Source organism: Scyliorhinus torazame, chromosome 14, assembly GCF_047496885.1.
Source record: "Scyliorhinus torazame isolate Kashiwa2021f chromosome 14, sScyTor2.1, whole genome shotgun sequence".
NCBI classification, from domain to species: Eukaryota; Metazoa; Chordata; class Chondrichthyes; order Carcharhiniformes; family Scyliorhinidae; genus Scyliorhinus; species Scyliorhinus torazame.
The window spans coordinates 112034188-112052542 of record NC_092720.1 but is presented as its reverse complement, the minus strand read 5'-3'; the positions used below and the strand labels follow the sequence as shown (position 1 = coordinate 112052542).

Here is an 18355-nt window from a genome sequence, read left to right as displayed (position 1 = left end):
GACTTGGTTATTTTTACAAACAAAACGTTATTTAAACAAAAGAAAAACAATATTTAAATTTTTAAACTTCAAACCGAACCAGAACAGCTTACATATATCTCTTAACCCTAACACACAATGTCCCATTAAACAGCATGTAAAATGAACATACAGCACTCAACACCACTTATCCACTTATGCAGGCAGGCAAAAATGATACTTGCATCAAGAGAACATGGGCTGGATTCTCCGCACCCTGACGCCGAAATCCGGTGGAGAATCCGTTTTGGTGCCAAAATCGGGAGCGACGCAGGTTTTTAGATTCTCTACCCCCAAAACAATCAGCATACACGTGGAGTACGCTGCCCCGAGTATCCACCGCCTCAGGCTATTGCCTGATGCCCGCCCGTGATGCTCTATTGCCGACCGGCCGAATTCCTGACGGCATGGGACTCTCATGGTCCCAGCCGCACGGGAACCTCGTGAGGCGGCTGTGGACTCAGTCCGCAGCCGTCACAGATAGCGGAGGGCCAATCGGAGGGCAGGGGGGGGCTTCATTCGGGGCTGGGGGCAATGTGAGCGGGCAGTCCAGGGCGCGCGAGTGGCCGATGCGGAGCACTACTTTGCCCGTCCAGGTCCGTGGGCTGAGTCCACGATGGAGCACAGCGCAGCCACTGCAGGCCACCGACGTGCACATGCGCGGCCTCAGACCCGGAAGTGCTGGGAGCCGTATACACAAGTACGACGGCTCCCTGCTAGCCCCCAGCAAAACGGGGAATTTGTGGCGTTTTGACACCAGTTGTCCTGGCGTAAAAGACCACAGTTTTCCCGATGGCGTGGGGACTTAGTCGTAAAAATGGAGAATCCAGCCCCATATTCTTGCTATTTGTGCAGCTCCTTCAGACCCCTTTTCAAAAGCCTGTCTCTGTGGCAGCTTTTCAGGACCTCTCTCGGTGGCTTTCCAAATCCTTCTCTCTCCCCCCACCCTCCTCCCCCAAAACCTGTTCAAACACGATTAATTTTCTCCCTCCAGCCCCTCAAACAATGGTTCTGTCCTGGGGTGCCCTGACTTAAAATCATCATCACTGTCTGGACTTTTGATTGCCCACTCCCATTTACACAAAAGAACAGGGCCGTGCGATGAATATGCAAATAACCTCCAATTTATGAACAACAGAGGCCATCAGACACTGTAATGGGCTAATGACTGATCAGATCTGAGTGTCCCAGAGGATAATGGATCTTGAGTAAATCACCCTGGCTGAATAGGGGTATCCTGTTTATTCCCACCAATGATTTTAAGTCTGAATGGAACAATGCAACACAGACCAGGTGTGAGTGCATACCTCTGACTCAGTGCTAGCAGTTTTACCCTCAATCTGTTAACCCCAAAATTGCCCACTATACCTTTGATCAAATTTTCCAAGATCTCCCTTTCATAACATGCTGCGTGTCCTTTATGACTTCATCCTGTTCAGATAACTGGACTTGTATGACACAAAATATTAAATTAGTAAATTTTGTTCGAAAACATGGACTGCTGTTCTAAAATTTAAGTGTCACGCTTCTGTGAACTGGATATTACACCATATGCATCTAAATGTATAAGAGTTTTTACAATTTTCATTAATAATTTGACATAATTTTGGCTGATTTGAATGAGGGACTGTGAGAAGGACATTCAGTACAAATAATGTAAGTTACCTGATTTCACCAAAAAATGTACTATATTAATTGAACAGTAGCATTATGGGGCTAAGCAATAGCAAAAGTAACACAATGGAACTGAATAGGGCCTAAGGCACACTGGTGCTCTGCTCTGCTCACTTATCGACCTGAGCCACATCATGCAGAACTGCTAAATGGAAGCTGTAGTCTCTACAGCAAAGGAGAGGAAAGGTCTTTCTTTGCCTGTTGCTGTGTCCTATCAAATGTAGAGAGAGGCAATATTTGAAAGGACAGGTAACCACTGAACTGGAGTTGATCTCAGAGTTTCAAAGGTTATCTTCGTCACTGAGTGAATTTGTGCATCAATGAAGTTTGTGTGACAGCTTTAGCCCATACGGGTGCGCCGTGCTCAGTTGTCGAGAAGACCAGGGCTATGGCAGGAGTGAAGAGGACACACCATCTTGGACTGGCAAGCCTGCAGATTACGTTCATTCATGTCTTGGTCTTTATGCAGCCTTTCAGAGATGGTGAAGCAAAGTTAGGGAGCAGTCAAGGCTCACTGCAAGATATGTGGGAGTTGCATCTCTGTGTTCCTCTAGACAGCCTGACTCCGTTTTACTGGCTTTGGAATTTGGTAGGGAATGGCTTGGCAAATGTTCAGCCATCTTAGAAGCTTCTGTTTTAAGTCACTGACAGGCTGTTGTTCAGTGTTTTAAAACTCAACCTGTGGTTTCAGCCCAATAAGTATATAAAGTCATGTTTGTTATAAAGCATGGATTTATAATAGAGCTGAAAGCAAACTTTCATTACCTCATTGTACAGGTAACAATCTGAGACCAGTAACAGCTCCCTAACTTCGGGCTGGTTTAGCACAGGGCTAAATCGCTGGCTTTGAAAGCAGACCAAGGCAGGCCAGCAGCACGGTTCAATTCCCGTACCAGCCTCCCCGAACAGGCGCCGGAATGTGACGACTAGGGGCTTTTCACAGTAACTTCATTTGAAGCCTACTTGTGACAATAAGCGGTTTTCATTTCATTTCACCATCTCTGTAAAGCAAATTGAGGTGGAGCAATTCACTACACTAAATACTCATTGACAGAGACTATAGAAATAGAATATTTGATGGCATACAAACTGTCCAAACAACACAACGAATAAGATCAACAGCATACTAATACGCGAGGAAGCATAAACTAGTTAAACGAATGATGAACACACCACCAGAGCAAAACATTCATCATAGACATGGATAACAAGATAGTTAAGGATTGACATGAGGTATTGCAAACACTGATAAAGAAACAAAGGAATCACTGAACTGAATGCAAATATGACCTCAAAGAAGTTGCAAATATTCCACAGAAAGTACCACCGGACTCCCACAGAAGCCGGAAGTTTCCTCTGTTGATCAATATTAAGTAGTAACCATTCAGTTAACCATTCATTCATAAAGAGAAGCAGTACAGACAAATGAATGTAAAATTCCTGTGGTGCTTGACCTTTGTCTGGCCTTCTACCATTTACTGCTTTCAGGGTGTAGTATACAATTGCAGATTTTTATTGGCCTGGATCTTGTGGAAAGTGGCAAAGCAAAGGTGCCACTGACCTCCGAGTAAACACTGAGCACAGAGATATAGCAACCTTGGTAGTGGGAATTTCCTCTTTCCCAACATCAATTTAAGTCAGAGTATGAGATAAAGAGACGCTTCAAAAAGAAAAAAAAAACACTTTTTTTAAATATATGGCTATTGGTTCAATTGTTCTGGAGAAATTTCAGACCCACCCGGCAGTAACTCACAGGCTAAAAATTCCAATCCTTCCAACATTGGGAACAGTTTTTCCTTATCTACTCTGCCTAGATTCCTCATGATTTTAAATTCTTCATTCAAATCTCCTCTCAGCCTGCAGTCCTCAAAGGAAAACCATTCTTGTGAATCTATTCTGCACTTTCTCTAATGCCTTGCCCTCTTTCCTAAAGTGCGACACTCAGTGGACACAGTACTCCAGCTGAGGCCAAACCAGCGTTTTATTCAAGTTTAATATAACCTTTTTTCTCTTGTACTCTATGGCACTGTTAATAAAGCTTCGAGTACTGTATGCTTCATTAACTGCACTCTCAACCTGTCCTTCTACCTTCAATGATTTATGCACATATACACCAAGGTCCCTCTGCCTCCGCACCCCCTTTAGAATTGTACACTATATTTTACATTGTCTTTTCCTATTCTTCCTACCAAAATGAATCATTTCACACTTCTCGGCATGAACTTCATCGGCTGCCTGTCCACCTATTACACCAACTTAACGCCCTTTTAAAGTTTTGTGCTATCCTCCTCACAGTTCACAATGTTTCCAAGGTCAAACATCTGCAAATTTTGAAAATATACCCTGTACATCTGATCTAGGCCATGAATATATATCAACAAGAGCAAGAGTCCCAACACTGACCATCAGGAACTCCACTACAGACCTTTCTTCAATACTAAAACAATCTACTTGCTGGTTCCTGTCTTAGTTGATAGTGATCCATGTTACTACAGTCACTTTTATTCTGTGAACTATAATTTTGCTCACAAGTCCATTGTACGGCACTGTATCAAATGCCTTTTGGAGTCTATGTACGCCACGTCAACAGCATTATCCTCATCAACCATCTCTGTTACCTTTTAAAAAAACACAGCATGCTTATTAAACATGATTTGCCCTTAAAAATCCATGCTGGCTTTCCATAATTAATCCCTATTTGCCCATGTTATTATTAATTTTGTCCCAAATTATTGTTTCTCGAAGTTTCTCTCCTGTCAAAGTTAAACTGACTGGCCTGTAGCTGATGAGCTTATCTATACACAACGTTTTCGAACAAGGTCAAAGTTTTTTTTATTTGTAAGAGGAATTACCAAGTGACGGCCAAGGAGAGAACAAATGGAACAGTAAAGAATGGGTGTGGGGTTAGGTTACAGAATAGAAAAATTCCACCCGTAATCATAATAAGTAATGGGAATTGTTGCATTCGGAGCTGCTCTTCTCAGTTTTAACAGAATTAACATACAGTGCTTTCCTGTCCTAGATATTTCCTTCAAACATGATCTCGTCAAAATTTTACTTTTCTTCTTTTTAATATGAGTGCCACAGCCCCCGTAATAACCACACAATTTGTGTATTTTGTATTCTTTCGTGGGATGTGGGCATCGCCGACAAGGCCAGCATTTGTTACCTATCCCTAATTTTCTTAAACTTAGTGGGCTTGCTCAGCCATTTCAGGGGTCAGTTAGCAGTCATCACTTGGCTATGGGCTTGGAACCACACGTAGGTCAGGCTGGCTAAGGATTGCAGATCATCTTCCCTAAAGGACAGGATGGATTTTTATGCAATCTATTCATTACTGAGACTAGTTTTAGATTCCAGATTAACTAATTGAATTTAAATTCCACCAGCAATGACCATAGGCTGCTTTCCCCTTTGAGGGGGAGAGCTGACTGGCACTGATTTAACCTGAGGATCACCTCACCACAGGCAAGGGGCAAGGTTGAGATGGTAGGGCCCACATGAATAACCTCGGCCCCGGTATGGGAATTGGACCCGCAGTATTGCCATCAACTCCACATCACCCACCAACCATCCAGCCAACTGAACTAAATGACCCTTTCTTTAATATTAATTATATTTAATTGTTGCAAGTATTTAATACATGCATGCGATTAAATACAGTTAATATACAATGACACAACACTCCCTCACGGCACTGACGTGCAGCCTACAGCGCGAAGATGGCTGCGACAACACTCCTTCATGACACTTTGCATTGTATCCCTGATTAATCGGGTTTATAAGTATTGATCATTCTGCATTTGCTAATAAATATTATGTATATTCGCATTTATTGAGTTGTTTTGTACTCTGCCCTGAGTTTAAAGCCTGACTCACAATTCATATGACAGAATTGGCTAGTTTAGAATTGACATTCTCGTTAGAGTGTCAACGTATTGTGGCTTTAAATTTATGAATCAAAGCAGAAACAAGTTAGGAGGCAAGACATTGAATACTTTAAATTAATTCGGAACTCCGAGATGGGATGGATTGTGAAATCGGAGATTTATTTATAGATACACAAGCCGATTACGTCATGGACTGCTGACAAAAGAAGGTAAGAATGGAAAACCCAGAGGGGAACACACTCGGCTGCACTTCCTTGATCTTTAAAAAAAATCAGCATCAGGTCGACTGTATATAAACTGACTGGCAGGTACCTAGAGGCACATCCGATCTCAGCTGTTGACCCAACAACAAGTTCGAGAGAAAAAAAAAAGAAAGATATCTGGGGAAAGATACCGTTAAGCAGCGATGAATACCCTCAAGAAATGTTTGCTGGTGGCTCTGCTGTCGCTGACAGTGCTGAGCATGTTTAGTGCCCCAGTGTCAGCAGGTAAGTTTCACGATGACCGTTCAACCCCATAACGGGCAGCTCGGTCAGTTTGTAAACGATTGAAATCAGCGTACGTGCGCCCTTTTTTTTAATCAACGTCCTTTTTTTTGTTGCTTCCCCTCCCAGGTGGATTTGGCGCCTGCTGTCTCCGTTATTCACGTGGCCGGTTGCCTCCCAGTTCCATCGTTGGCTATGTGGAACAACATTCAAATGAATTATGTGACATCGATGCAGTCATGTAAGTATTGGGACTTGACGTCCAGCCTCCGATTGCAAGGTGACATTTTACTTTGCCATGTTCTCTTCATTGAAAATTCTTTTGAAATCTTTCACAGACTCTACACGGTTAAAGGACGGGCAGTCTGCACAAACCCCGAGAGTAGATGGGTGAAAAGAGTACTGCATTTTTTGAGGTGAGAGAGAACATTCCCAGCACTGACACTGAAAAAAAAACTATGGTGTTTTATTCTGACATTTTATTAAGTGAAACAACAAAGTATAAAACTTCAAACATTCTAACAAGATTAGACAGGGTAGATTCAGATAGAATGGCGGGGGAGTCCAAAACTAGGGCTCATAGTTTGAGGATAACCTTTTCGGATTGAGGTGAGGAGAAATGTCTTCACCCAGAGAGTGATGAATCTGTGGAATTCACTACCACAGAAAGTAGTTCAGGCCAAAACATTGTGTTTTCTTGGGGGCTAAAGGATTAAGGGATATGGGGGGTGGGGGGAGGCTGGATCAGGGGATTGAACTTGATGATCAGCCATGATCATAATGAATGGCAGAGTAGGCTGGAAAGGCCGAACCGCCTTCTCCTGCTCCTATTTTCTATGTTTCCAAGACGATTTAAGGGTGGCATCTAGAATCCGACCTTTGAATGTGAATTTTAATACAAATGCCACTTTATTTCCTTGGTCACAGTAAAATATGAACAAGTTCTTTGTCATATTTTCCAGGTGTCGGAAAATGACTGGCTACATTTTTAGTGCATTTTTTTTGCCAGAGGTTTGGTTATTTGGAACTTATTTGATCTTCCTTTTGTCTTAACAGCAAAAAGCTGGAAGAAATGTCACATCAATACTGAGCTGCCATCTTAAGAAGTTATAGCAGCTGTGTCAGCTCCATTTATCACTTAAAACCTTGCTGCATAGTATCTATGTACTCTACAGTTATACAGTTTATGAAACTCGGCACACTTTTACCTTACTCATTGATGTGTAAGCTGTTGAATTGTATGTTCCATTGAACATGAATAAACACCAAGATCGATTGTATGTATATAATAACCACATGTACTGTAAATACTGAATGTAAAGAGTCACTGTGCATAATTGAAAATGCAAATAAAAATATAAAAAAGAACATGAATAAGTAATTAAACTGCAAATATTTATTTTCTGTACATTCCCTTTGCACTGAAATAAACAAAAAATACAGCAATTCATCTTCTATGTCTCATTGTGATTCATCTACAGGACTTATTCAGTGCAAGAAAGGTGTAAGATACTGAGCAATGTTTTCTACATTTAAAGATTGGGTTGTTTTTAGTTATTTTAATTTTATAAATTTTGGAACAAATATTTCAATTTTCCACTAAGGAAATTCATTTTGTGGGTTATTATTAGCCTCAAGAACAGACTTTTAATTTAAAGTCATAATTTAGTGATTCTGAAGGACTGCAGGAGCATTATATACATTGTCATAATACGCACACATCATGAGGTAAAAACAGGCCGTGACAGACACCCAGGTTAGCCAATCAAAATACAGGACAGAACACAACCAATCACCAGACAAAACACCAGAGGGGGGCTTCCAACTATAAAACACACGAGGCATCAGCAATCCGCCTCTTTCCACTGGTGACAACTGTAGTGACAGACAGAGTGTATATATCAGTCAGCACCTTCTACACGTGGATCAGAGCTAGCCTGGTCTAGTAAGTTAGAGTTAGTACACTTAGAGTAGCAGAGTGTCAACCCACAGCCAGCTGTGTGCATTGTTACAGAAGTTCAATAAATCGTATTGAACCAATGCCTACGTTTGGTGTATGCTTTACAGTTCATCTGCATCCTGGTTCAGTCCGTGTTACCCCAGGGTGAATAACACAACATACATTAGTCCAGCTTCAGCAAACCTGAAAGTCTAAGACAGGACGAACAATGCGCTGCTCGATTCACTTAATCAGTCTCTCTTAAGAACATCGGAAAGATGAACAGGAATAGGCCATTTCCTTGAGCCTGCTCCTCCATTCAGTAAGATCATGGCTGATTATATTGTGGCTTCAATTACACTTTTACTCTTGCGATCCACAACCTTTGATCCCCTTACAGATCAAATACTCAGCCTTGAATCCAATGACTCAGCCTCCAATGTTCTCCTGCATAGTGAATTCCAAACGCAAAATGTCCTCGAAGAGGAAATTCATTTTCTTCTTAAATGGAAGGACCTTATTTTCAGAGAACCGGAAAAGCCGTTTGATGGGTCCTTGACAATTGAAACGGAAATATTTGGGAAGATTTTGCCACCATGGTAAAAGTCCTACCACCAGGACCATAAGTAGGAGCTGACTCTGTGCCGGCGGGCATCAGGACCCTGGGGTGGCATGCTGCTGACACCTGGGCGACGGCTCGCCTTCCAGAGCTGTAAGCCCAATTAGAATGCCAGCAACACCTTAGCTTCAACAGTGCCACCATTACAGGAGGCACAGCTGAGGCTTCAGTGTGAAGGAGAAGTGCCACAATGCTGCCACGTCATCGAGACCGAGGTTTGTTTTGAAGGGCCAATCCGAGGGTGGGAGGAGGCCCTGGAAAATAGGGCAGCAAAGCGCAATAGCTGCAGGGATGGCCATTGCTGAGTGGGCCTTCCTTGGCCATGGAGTGGCCATTGGAAACATAGCAACATTGAAAATAAGAGCAGCAGTAGGCCATTTGAGCCTGACCCGCTATTCATTATGATCATGGCTGATCCTCTATCACAATGCCATACTCCTGCGCTCTCCCCATATCCATTGACACCTTTAATCTAGAAATCTATCCATTTCCTCCTTAAATTTCCTTCTGAAGGAGGCCATTTCATAGGAAACCACTTGCAGGCTTCCAGGTCATGCTGGTGGGGGTGGGAAGTTATCTGTAATTGACCGCCCAGAGGGCGGCTGAACCGCTGTGATTCCCATGGAAGTGAAAGGTTATCAATCTATCCTCACAGCATCTATCAACAGCGTCAGTTCCTGCTTAAAGTCCCTGTGGTAGGACTTTTGCCATGGTGGCAAACTCCTTCCTAAATATTTCCGTTTCAATTGTCAAGGACCCATCGAATAGCTTTTCTAGGTCTCTGAAAATTAGGGCCCTTCCATTTAAGACGAAGATGAATTTCTTCTCGCCTTCCTGCTATTGGCTGGTAAAGTTCAGCACAGTGATTTTATGTGCAATCAAACTCTGAATTATAAAGCAAAGGTTCAGATTTTTTAAATGTTTGCATTAAATGCTTCAAAGCCCATGTTGAAAGTTATATTGAACCTTATTTTTGGTTTTACTTTGACCTTTTTTACACTGGAAATGCATCACTTAGGTAGCCATCATTAGGTAGATTAGCCACGCTAAATTGCTTAGTGTTCAAAGATGTGCAGGTTACAAGGATAGGGCTGGGGGGGGGGGGGGGTGCGCTGCGTAGGGGGCTCTTTCAGAGCATCGGTGCAGCCACGATGGGCCGAATGGCCTCCTTCTGCACTGTAGGGATTCTATGAAGTGCTTCTTGAGATTTTTGATTCAGGAGAAGAAAGAATTATATATCCAATCGAGCTGAGAAATGGAGCATGGAGCAAGTTATGACAGGTGGGACGTTCCCAAAATTACAAAGTGCTGGATCAGGCAAGAAAAGCTGTCTTCACCGATACCTTTTCTCACCTGATTAAACAGCACTTTGTACAATTTCAAAGTCCTGGTGAGGATCACACAGCCAGCTGGACGGGGGATGGGGCCCAAACATGCCGGAAAAGCCAGGATTCTAGGGAGCCCCGATCTCAAAGTCACATTAAAGACCCCCCCCCCCTCCCTATACCTTCCCCCGATAGAGATTGGGACTCCCCAAAAAAGTTCGGAGTTCCTCTAGTGGACAAGGGCAACACCCCTTATCCGCATATGCAGTCCCACCCCCGCCCCCACTCACCTTGCAAAGATCAAGGCACCCCTTCACATCCCTCCCCTCCCAAAGACCACGTGCACATCAGGGTGACCCGAACAAACATAGCACTGCCCCCCCTGCCAACAGTGGGGCACTCCCACCGCCCCCACCCCCCACCCCCATTGGTACTGCTCTTCCCCCTCCCCCCCACAACGTCACAATGCTCTGGTGGCAATACCTGAGTGCCAGGGGCAGTGCCAGGCACTGCCCGGTCATGTACCTCACCATCCGGGATCTATACTTACCTCCCTGCCCCCATGGCTGATCTTTGAAAACCAGCATTGAGTCGCGCCGGCGTGATGTCACTCTGCCAGTGGGGCAAGGATCCAGTGTGGGCAGACGCTACGGTGTAAAGCTGTCTGAGTATATTTAAATTTATTAAAATCCATGGAAATCAGATTTACATCCTTTTTGGACACAAACCTAATCACATCACTGTCATGATATCCACATCAGCATATCATGGTGCAATCACACACACACTGATGGACAGGCAGTTGGACCAACCAGCACACACATAACATCGCAGCCAATCACCAGTGAGAGCACACGCAATATAAAACAGGGAACACCACAGTTCCCGCTCATTCTACCAGGAGATAGCTCACAGAGCTCACAGCGTGCCACTCAGACATAGACCATGTGCTGAGTGCCTCACTAAGATAGTGATAGGGCTGGGTCCACAGGATAGCTGGTGAAGCACGTACTCAAGCCAGCAGTTAGTTGTTACCGTAGTTAAGACAATAAAACAGAGTTGTACCATCTCCAGCCGTGTTGGATCATTTGTGCATCAGAACACCCAACACAACATGGTACCAGTAGTGGAAGCTAACCAGCGACTGTGAGACCTACCTGCACCCTTTTAGAGATCCGCCATCCTGCTCCATGGAAAACATCAGCCCGCCGCAGCCGCTCCGAATCGCTGGAAATCTTGGCGTAAACTGGAAGCTGTTTAAACAGCGCTTCCAGCTCTTCCTAGAAGCCACGGACAGGGGGAATGCATCGAACACCAGGAAAATCGCCCTCGTCCTCTCCACGGCAGGGCAACACGCCATCCACATCTATAACTCCCTGGCATTCGCGGAAGGCGAGGACAAAACAAAATATAAGACGGTGCTTCTGAAGTTCGAGGAACACTTCAGCGTGAAAGTTAATGAGAGCTTCGAGAGGTATCTCATCCAGCAGCGCCTGCACGGTAAGGATGAGCTTGACACATCTCCGTATCCTCGCGCAGTCCTGCGGCTATGAGGCCACCTTCGACTCCATGATACGGGATCAGATAGTTTTTGGGGTCATCTCGGACACCCTACGCCAGCAGCTCCTTAAAATAAAGCGCCTCACCCAAGCGACTGCCATCGAGACCTACGTCCTCCATGAGAACGCGACCAGCCGGTACTCCCAAATACAGGTGGCCGAAACGGCATGGCAAGGGTCCTATGAGGCGGAGCGGGTCCAGTCGATTGAGTTCCTCCCGGCCCACGGCCCGGACGAGGGCAGCCATTTCGCGCGCTTTCCAAGGCCTCCCGCACTTGTACGCGCCAAGAGAGGGGACGTTGAACCAGAGGGACATGATGCGCAGGCGCGCTCTACGCAGGACCACACCGCGCATGCATGGTGGCGCAACGAACGCAACGAACGGCATGACATCATGACATGCGGCAACTGTGGCTCCGCCCACTTAAAGCGGCAATGTCCGGCCAAACCATGACAATGCCTCCGCTGTAGCAGGATGGGCCACTATGCTGCCTGCTGTCGAGCAGCTCAACCTGCCAACTCCCAACAATTCCGCCAGCCTCGCAGGGACGTGAGGGCGATTCAGATAGTATGCAGACCAGTGATGCCGAAGACTGGGAGCCCTTCCACGTTGCGGTAATCCACAAGAACCGGAAGTCCCCAAGTCGGAACCACCAGCCGCTGCCAGTGCACAGCATTGATCCGGGCGATGAGTGGTGTGCCACCCTAACGGTCAACCGATCCCAGATCACTACGATTTCAAATGGTAATGTGGCTTTGTGTGAGTTGTGTGTAAGGAGTTGAATACAGGAGTTGGGACGTCTTGTTGAAGTTGTACAAGACATTGGTATGGCCACACTTGGAATACTGTGTGCAGTTCTGGTCACCCTATTATAGAAAGGATATTATTAAACTGGAAAGAGTGCAGAAAAGATTTACTAGGATGTTGCCGGGACTTGATGGTTTGAGTTATAAGGAGAGGCTGGATAGACTGGGACTTTTTTCCCTGGAGCGTAGGAGGCTTAGGGGTGATCTTATAGAGGTCTATGAAATAATGAGGGGCATAGATAAGGTAGATAGTCAACATCTTTTCCCAAAGGTAGGGGAGTCTAAAACTAGAGGGCATAGGTTTAAGGTGAGAGGGGAGAGATTCAGAAGGGCCCAGAGGGGCAATTTCTTCACTCAGAGGGTAGTGAGTGTCTGGAATGGGCTGCCAGAGGTAGTAGTAGAGGCGGGTACAATTGTGTCTTTTAAAAAACATTTAGATAGTTACATGGGTAAGATGGGTATAGAGGGTTATGGGCCAAGTGCGGGCAACTGGGACTAGCTTAATGGTAAAAACTGGGCGGCATGGACTGGTTGGGCCGAAGGGCCTGTTTCCATGCTGTAAACTTCTATGATTCTATGATTCTATCACATTTCGCCTGGACACTGGTGCCTCCGCCAATCTCCTCGCATGGTCAGCCTTCCAGACCTTGAAGGTTAAACCACCGATTCTGCCATCCCATTGTCAGCTGGTTGGCTACAATGGAAACGTCATCCCGGCCACGGGTTCCTGCCAGCTCGATGTTACACACAACTCACACAAAGCCACATTATCATTTGAAATCGTAGAATCCTCGAAGGACTCTCTGTTAGGCGCACAGGCGTGCAAGATCCTCCACCTCGTTCAGCGGGTACACACTCTGTCTCCAGAAGGCACGTCCGATTTCCCGGGTGCAGACTTTAGGGCGCAGATCCACTCACTCCTCGCGCACAACCAGGAGGTTTTCGAGGGCATGGGCACACTGCCCTACACGTACAAAATATGGCTCAAACCGGACGTCACCCTGGTCATTCACGCACCTCGTAGGGTCCCAGCACCACTCAAGGACCGCCTCAAGCAGCAGCTGCAGGACCTGCAGGACCAAGGAGTGCTTTCCCGGGTCACGGAGACAACGCCATGGGTCAGCTCCATGGTGTGCGTCAAGAAGCCCTCCGGCGAGCTCCAGATCTGTATCAACCCAAAAGATTTGAATCACAACATTATGAGGGAACACTACCCCATACCCAAACGAGAAGAAATCACGAGCGAAATGGCTAGGGCAAAAATATTCACCAAACTTGATGCCTCAAAGGGCTTTTGGCAGATTCAATTGGATCAGTCCAGCAGGAAGCTGTGCACTTTCAACACTCCATTTGGCAGATACTGCTACAATAGGATGCCATTCGGCATCATCTCGGCCTCCGAGGTGTTCCATCGCATCATGGAACAGATGATGGAGGGCATCGAAGGGGTACCCGTCTACGTAGACAACGTTATCATCTGGTCCACCACACCACAGGAGCACATCAGTCATCTCCAGCGTGTCTTTGCACGGATACGGGATCAGGGCCTGCGCCTCAACCGAGCCAAGTGCTCCTTTGGCCAGACTGAGCTAAAGTTTTCGGGGAACCACATCTCCCGGACGGGTGTGCGGCCGGATGCCGATAAAGTGGCAGCCATCGCAGCCATGCAGCAGCCGTCAGACAAGAAGGCAGTGCTGCGCTTTCTCGGGATGGTCAACTTCCAGGGGAAGTTCATTCCTAACCTTGCTTCGCACACGACTGCTCTTCGCCACCTGGTCAAAAAGACAACGGAATTCCAGTGGCTGCCCGCACACCAGAGTGAATGGGAGGAGCTAAAGGTCAAGCTCACCACCGCCCCGGTACTGGCGTTTTTCGATACCACACGAGAAACAAAGATCTCAACTGACGCCAGCCAGTCCGGCATTGGGGCGGTACTCCTGCAACGGGACGACACCGCATCATGCGCCCCGGTCGCCTATGCGTCGTGGGCCATGACCCCCACAGAACATCGCTATGCGCAGATTGGGAAGGAGTGCCTAGGCCTGTTGACTGGCATCGACAAGTTTCACAACTATGTATATGGTCTTCCGCAGTTCACTGTGGAGACCGACCATCGCCCCCTGGTCGGCATCATTCAGAAGGACCTTACCGATATGACCCCTCGCCTCCAGCGCATTCTGCTCAAGCTCTGGAAGTATGACTTCCAACTTGTCTACACCCCGGGGAAGGATCTCGTCATCGCAGATGCTCTGTCCAGGGCGGTCAACACACCGCCCGACTCGGAGGGGTTCGTTTGTCAGGTCGGCGCACAATTAGCCTTCACATCGGCCAATCTGCCGGCCACTGATGCACGTCTGGCCTACATTCGCCGTGAGACGGCGGCTGACCCCTTCTACAACGTGTGATGCGCCACATGACGGAAAGGTGGCTCAAGGGCAATGCCCACAATTTTATAATGTCTGGGACAACTTGGCCGTCATTGATGGTGTCCTCTTGAAGTTGGACCGGATTGTGATCCCACACAGCATGCACCGGCTTGTCCTCGAACAACTGCACAAAGGCCACCTCGGAGTTGAAAAGTGCAGGCGGAGGGCCCGAGAATCTGTGTACTGGCCGGGCATCAGCGACGACATCGCCAACATGGTGCTCAACTGCCCCACCTGCCAAATGTTTAAGCCGGCGCAACCCCCTGAGACCCTTCAGCCCCATGAGTTGGTCACGTCCCCCTGGGCGAAGGTGGGCGTGGACCTCTTTCATGCGCTCGGCAGGGACTACATTATTCTGATTGACTACTTCTCAAGTTATCCAGAGGTCATACACCTGCACGACACAACGTCAACAGCTGTCATCCGGGCATGCAAAGAAACCTTTGCTCACCATGGAATTCCGCTCACCGTCATGTCTGACAATGCGTCTTGCTTTGCGAGCCAAGAATGGTCTTCCTTTGCCACTTCATACAACTTCACACACGTGACGTCCAGTCCCTTGCATCCTCAGTCGAATGGCAAGGCGGAAAAGGGCATCCACATTGTGAAGCGGCTCCTCTGCAAGGCTGCTGATGCCGGATCTGACTTCTGTTTAGCTCTGCTGGCCTATCGCTCGGCCCCACTGTCCACGGGCCTCTCGCCAGCCCAGCTGTTGATGGGTCGCACCCTCAGGACCACTGTGCCGTCCATTCATGTTCCTGACCTCGACCATGCTCCAGTATTGCGAAGGATGCAACGACAGCGTGCTCAGCAGAAGGTGGCACATGATGCTCGGGCGACTGATCTTCCTGCCCTGGCGCCCGGAGACAACGTCCGCATACACCTACCGGAGGGTGGCTGGTCGGCAACCGCCGAGGTTCTCCGCCACGTGGCTCCCCGCTCATTCCTGGTTCGTATGCCTGATGTCTCCATTCGCCGCCGTAATCGGCGGGCCCTTCGTCTGGTTCCGCGCTCGCTACGAGATAATGCACCGGTGCCACGCCCTCCTGTTATCACTGATGTCGACTTTGTTGAGCTTCCTGCCACTCTGCCTCTTCCTCTCTTGCCCATGGCCAGGCCCATTCCTCAGCCGGTGGATCCTGACCCACCCTAGAGGCAGTCAACCCGAATTTGTCGCCCACCTGAGAGACTTGACTTATGATCCTGATAGCACATTGGACTCACTGAATTGTTTTACAGTACTGTTAATGAGTTTCTTTTCTTGTCGTTCATTGTTCCAGAAGTTTTCTCTCGTCGTTTGCTGATTGCATTTGTTCTGTTATTGGTACAACCTCATTGCTCTGTTGCACCTGACACCTTCCTCTGTATATAGTTTTGCCTCATGTACATGCTGTAAATATTGCACACACATACTCAGATGTACTCAGTACACATTTCTATTTATTAGCATGTAGGCACATATCCTTTGTGAAAGGGGGGGATGTCATGATATCCACATCAGCATATCATGGTGCAATCACACACACACTGATGGACAGGTAGTTGGACCAACCAGCACACACATAACATCGCAGCCAATCACCAGTGAGAGCACACGCACTATAAAACAGGGAACACCACAGTTCCCGCTCATTCTACCAGGAGATTGCTCAGAGCACAGAGCTCACAGCGTGCCACTCAGACATAGACCATGTGCTGAGTGCCTCACTAAGATAGTGATAGGGCTGGGTCCACAGGTTAGCTGGTGAAGCACGTACCCAAGCCAGCAGTTAGTTGATACCGTAGTTTAGACAATAAAACAGAGTTGTACCATCTACAGCCGTGTTGGATCGTTTGTGCATCAGAACACCCAACACGACAATTACTGGTGAGGGTCGGGGGTGGGGAAGATCTCAAACCGAGATCTCGGTGGTGTATACCCCATTATTGCCCTCTTGCGAGATTTAGCAAGGGAGTGCTTTTTCTGTGCAGGAGGAAGGGGATGAGGAGCTGATACCGTGCACAGCAGCACCAGCTGCTCTGGAGGAGAGTAGAGGGAGAAGTGGACTCTGTTACCTCTGCTGGGATAAGACATTTTTCCTCCTTTAGACCTGCTCCCCATTGCTGCTTCGAATAACCTGTGCATCCTCTCACTCAGTCTCTGGGTCAACCTGAAATCTAGCCAAGTCACGCCACGTCTTCAGTGAAAGTAGAGGCTTGGAGTCCACATATACTGGGCGCGATTCTCCACTCCCACGCCAGTTGGGAGAATCGCTTGGGCCGCCGAAATTTCCGGGGACGCCGGTCCGACACCCTCCCGTGATTCTCCCAAGCGGCGGGAACGGGCCGGTCGAGTTTCAAGGGCCGCAGGCCGGAGAATCGCCGGAGATACCCAAAATGGTGATTCTCCGGCACCCCCCCGATTCTGAGGCCCGGATGGGCCGAGCGGCCAGGCTAAAACGGCGGGTTCCCCCCGGCGCCGTCCACACCTGGTCGCTACAGTCCTGGGCGGTGCGTGAACGCTGGGGGGGGTGGCCTGTGGGGGGGCGAAGGGAGATCCTGCACCGGGCTTCACCTTGAATGTGGGGTGGCCCGCGATCGGTGCCCACCGATCGTCGGGCCGTCCTCTCTGAAGGAGGACCTCCTTCCTTCCGCGACCCTGCAAGATCCGTCCCCCATCTTCTTGCGGGGCGGATTTGGACAGGACGGCAACCACGCATGCGCGGATGACGTCCGTTATGCGGCGCCGGCCGCGTTATCTATTCGGCGCCGCTTTTACGCGGGCGACAAGGCCTGGTAGATGACGCGGCCCCGATACTGGCCCATTGTCAGGGCCTGAATCGGCCGGGACCGGGGCCGTTCCGCGCCGTCGTGAACCTCAACGGCTTTCACGACGGCGCGGCCACTTCGGCGTGGGGGTGGAGAATCGCGCCCACTGTGTCTGCAAATTTCGCCTGATCAACATTTGAGAGAAAAATATACAAGTATCTACTTTAGCTTCACAAGGCAAGTCCAAATTATGAAAATCACCATTAAAATTGTGTGCTTAAACAAAACTTTTCAATGGACATGTCTTGTCAGCACAGCTTTCACTGAACGCTCATTTTCACTTTTTCACCAAAATAACACCCTTTATCTTTCTCCCTATTTGACCTCCTGCAACTGATTGGAGTCTTATTCACCTCAATCCCTATTCTGTCATTCTTCTATTTCTTTCTTCATTCTTAAATTCAATTGGTTAAAATCTATGGGTTTTACCAAGGCCCCCGTTGCCCTGTTGCTGTTGCCCTTGTATGTTATCAGGTTGTACTCCCTGCAACTTATCTCACAAAACATTTTCAAACTGACGTTGAGGGGAAAGTCTAACAATGGACACTGTTTTGGTGAACTTCTTCAAACTAACCACAGGCACTCAGATACAGATTATGATTGTTTATTCAAGGTAAAATCAAACAAATTAATTTCGCTGCCGTGCATGTGTTAATCAAAAGCACTGCAGAAACTGTTCTCAGCCAGACAAGGGAAAATTATGGAAACTATGAAGACGAGTCACAAGAAAGAATTTGGACAAACTGGCTCAGTGGAAACCAGTCAGGGCATTATTTCTCAAGTTTGAAGTGCCCTAGGCTAAGTA

General features: G+C 47.5%; 1 protein-coding gene across 1 annotated transcript; it reads left to right on the top strand.

The window, feature by feature from the left end:
• The first annotated feature begins 5848 nt into the window (after positions 1 to 5848).
• LOC140389338 (C-C motif chemokine 20-like) lies at positions 5849 to 7476 on the top strand. The gene is made up of 4 exons (XM_072473505.1): positions 5849 to 6070; positions 6197 to 6308; positions 6406 to 6483; positions 7124 to 7476. Exons 1-4 carry the CDS (start codon positions 5989 to 5991, stop codon positions 7155 to 7157), a joined length of 306 nt encoding a protein of 101 aa, XP_072329606.1. The 5' UTR covers positions 5849 to 5988; the 3' UTR covers positions 7158 to 7476.
• Positions 7477 to 18355: the final 10879 nt, after the last annotated feature.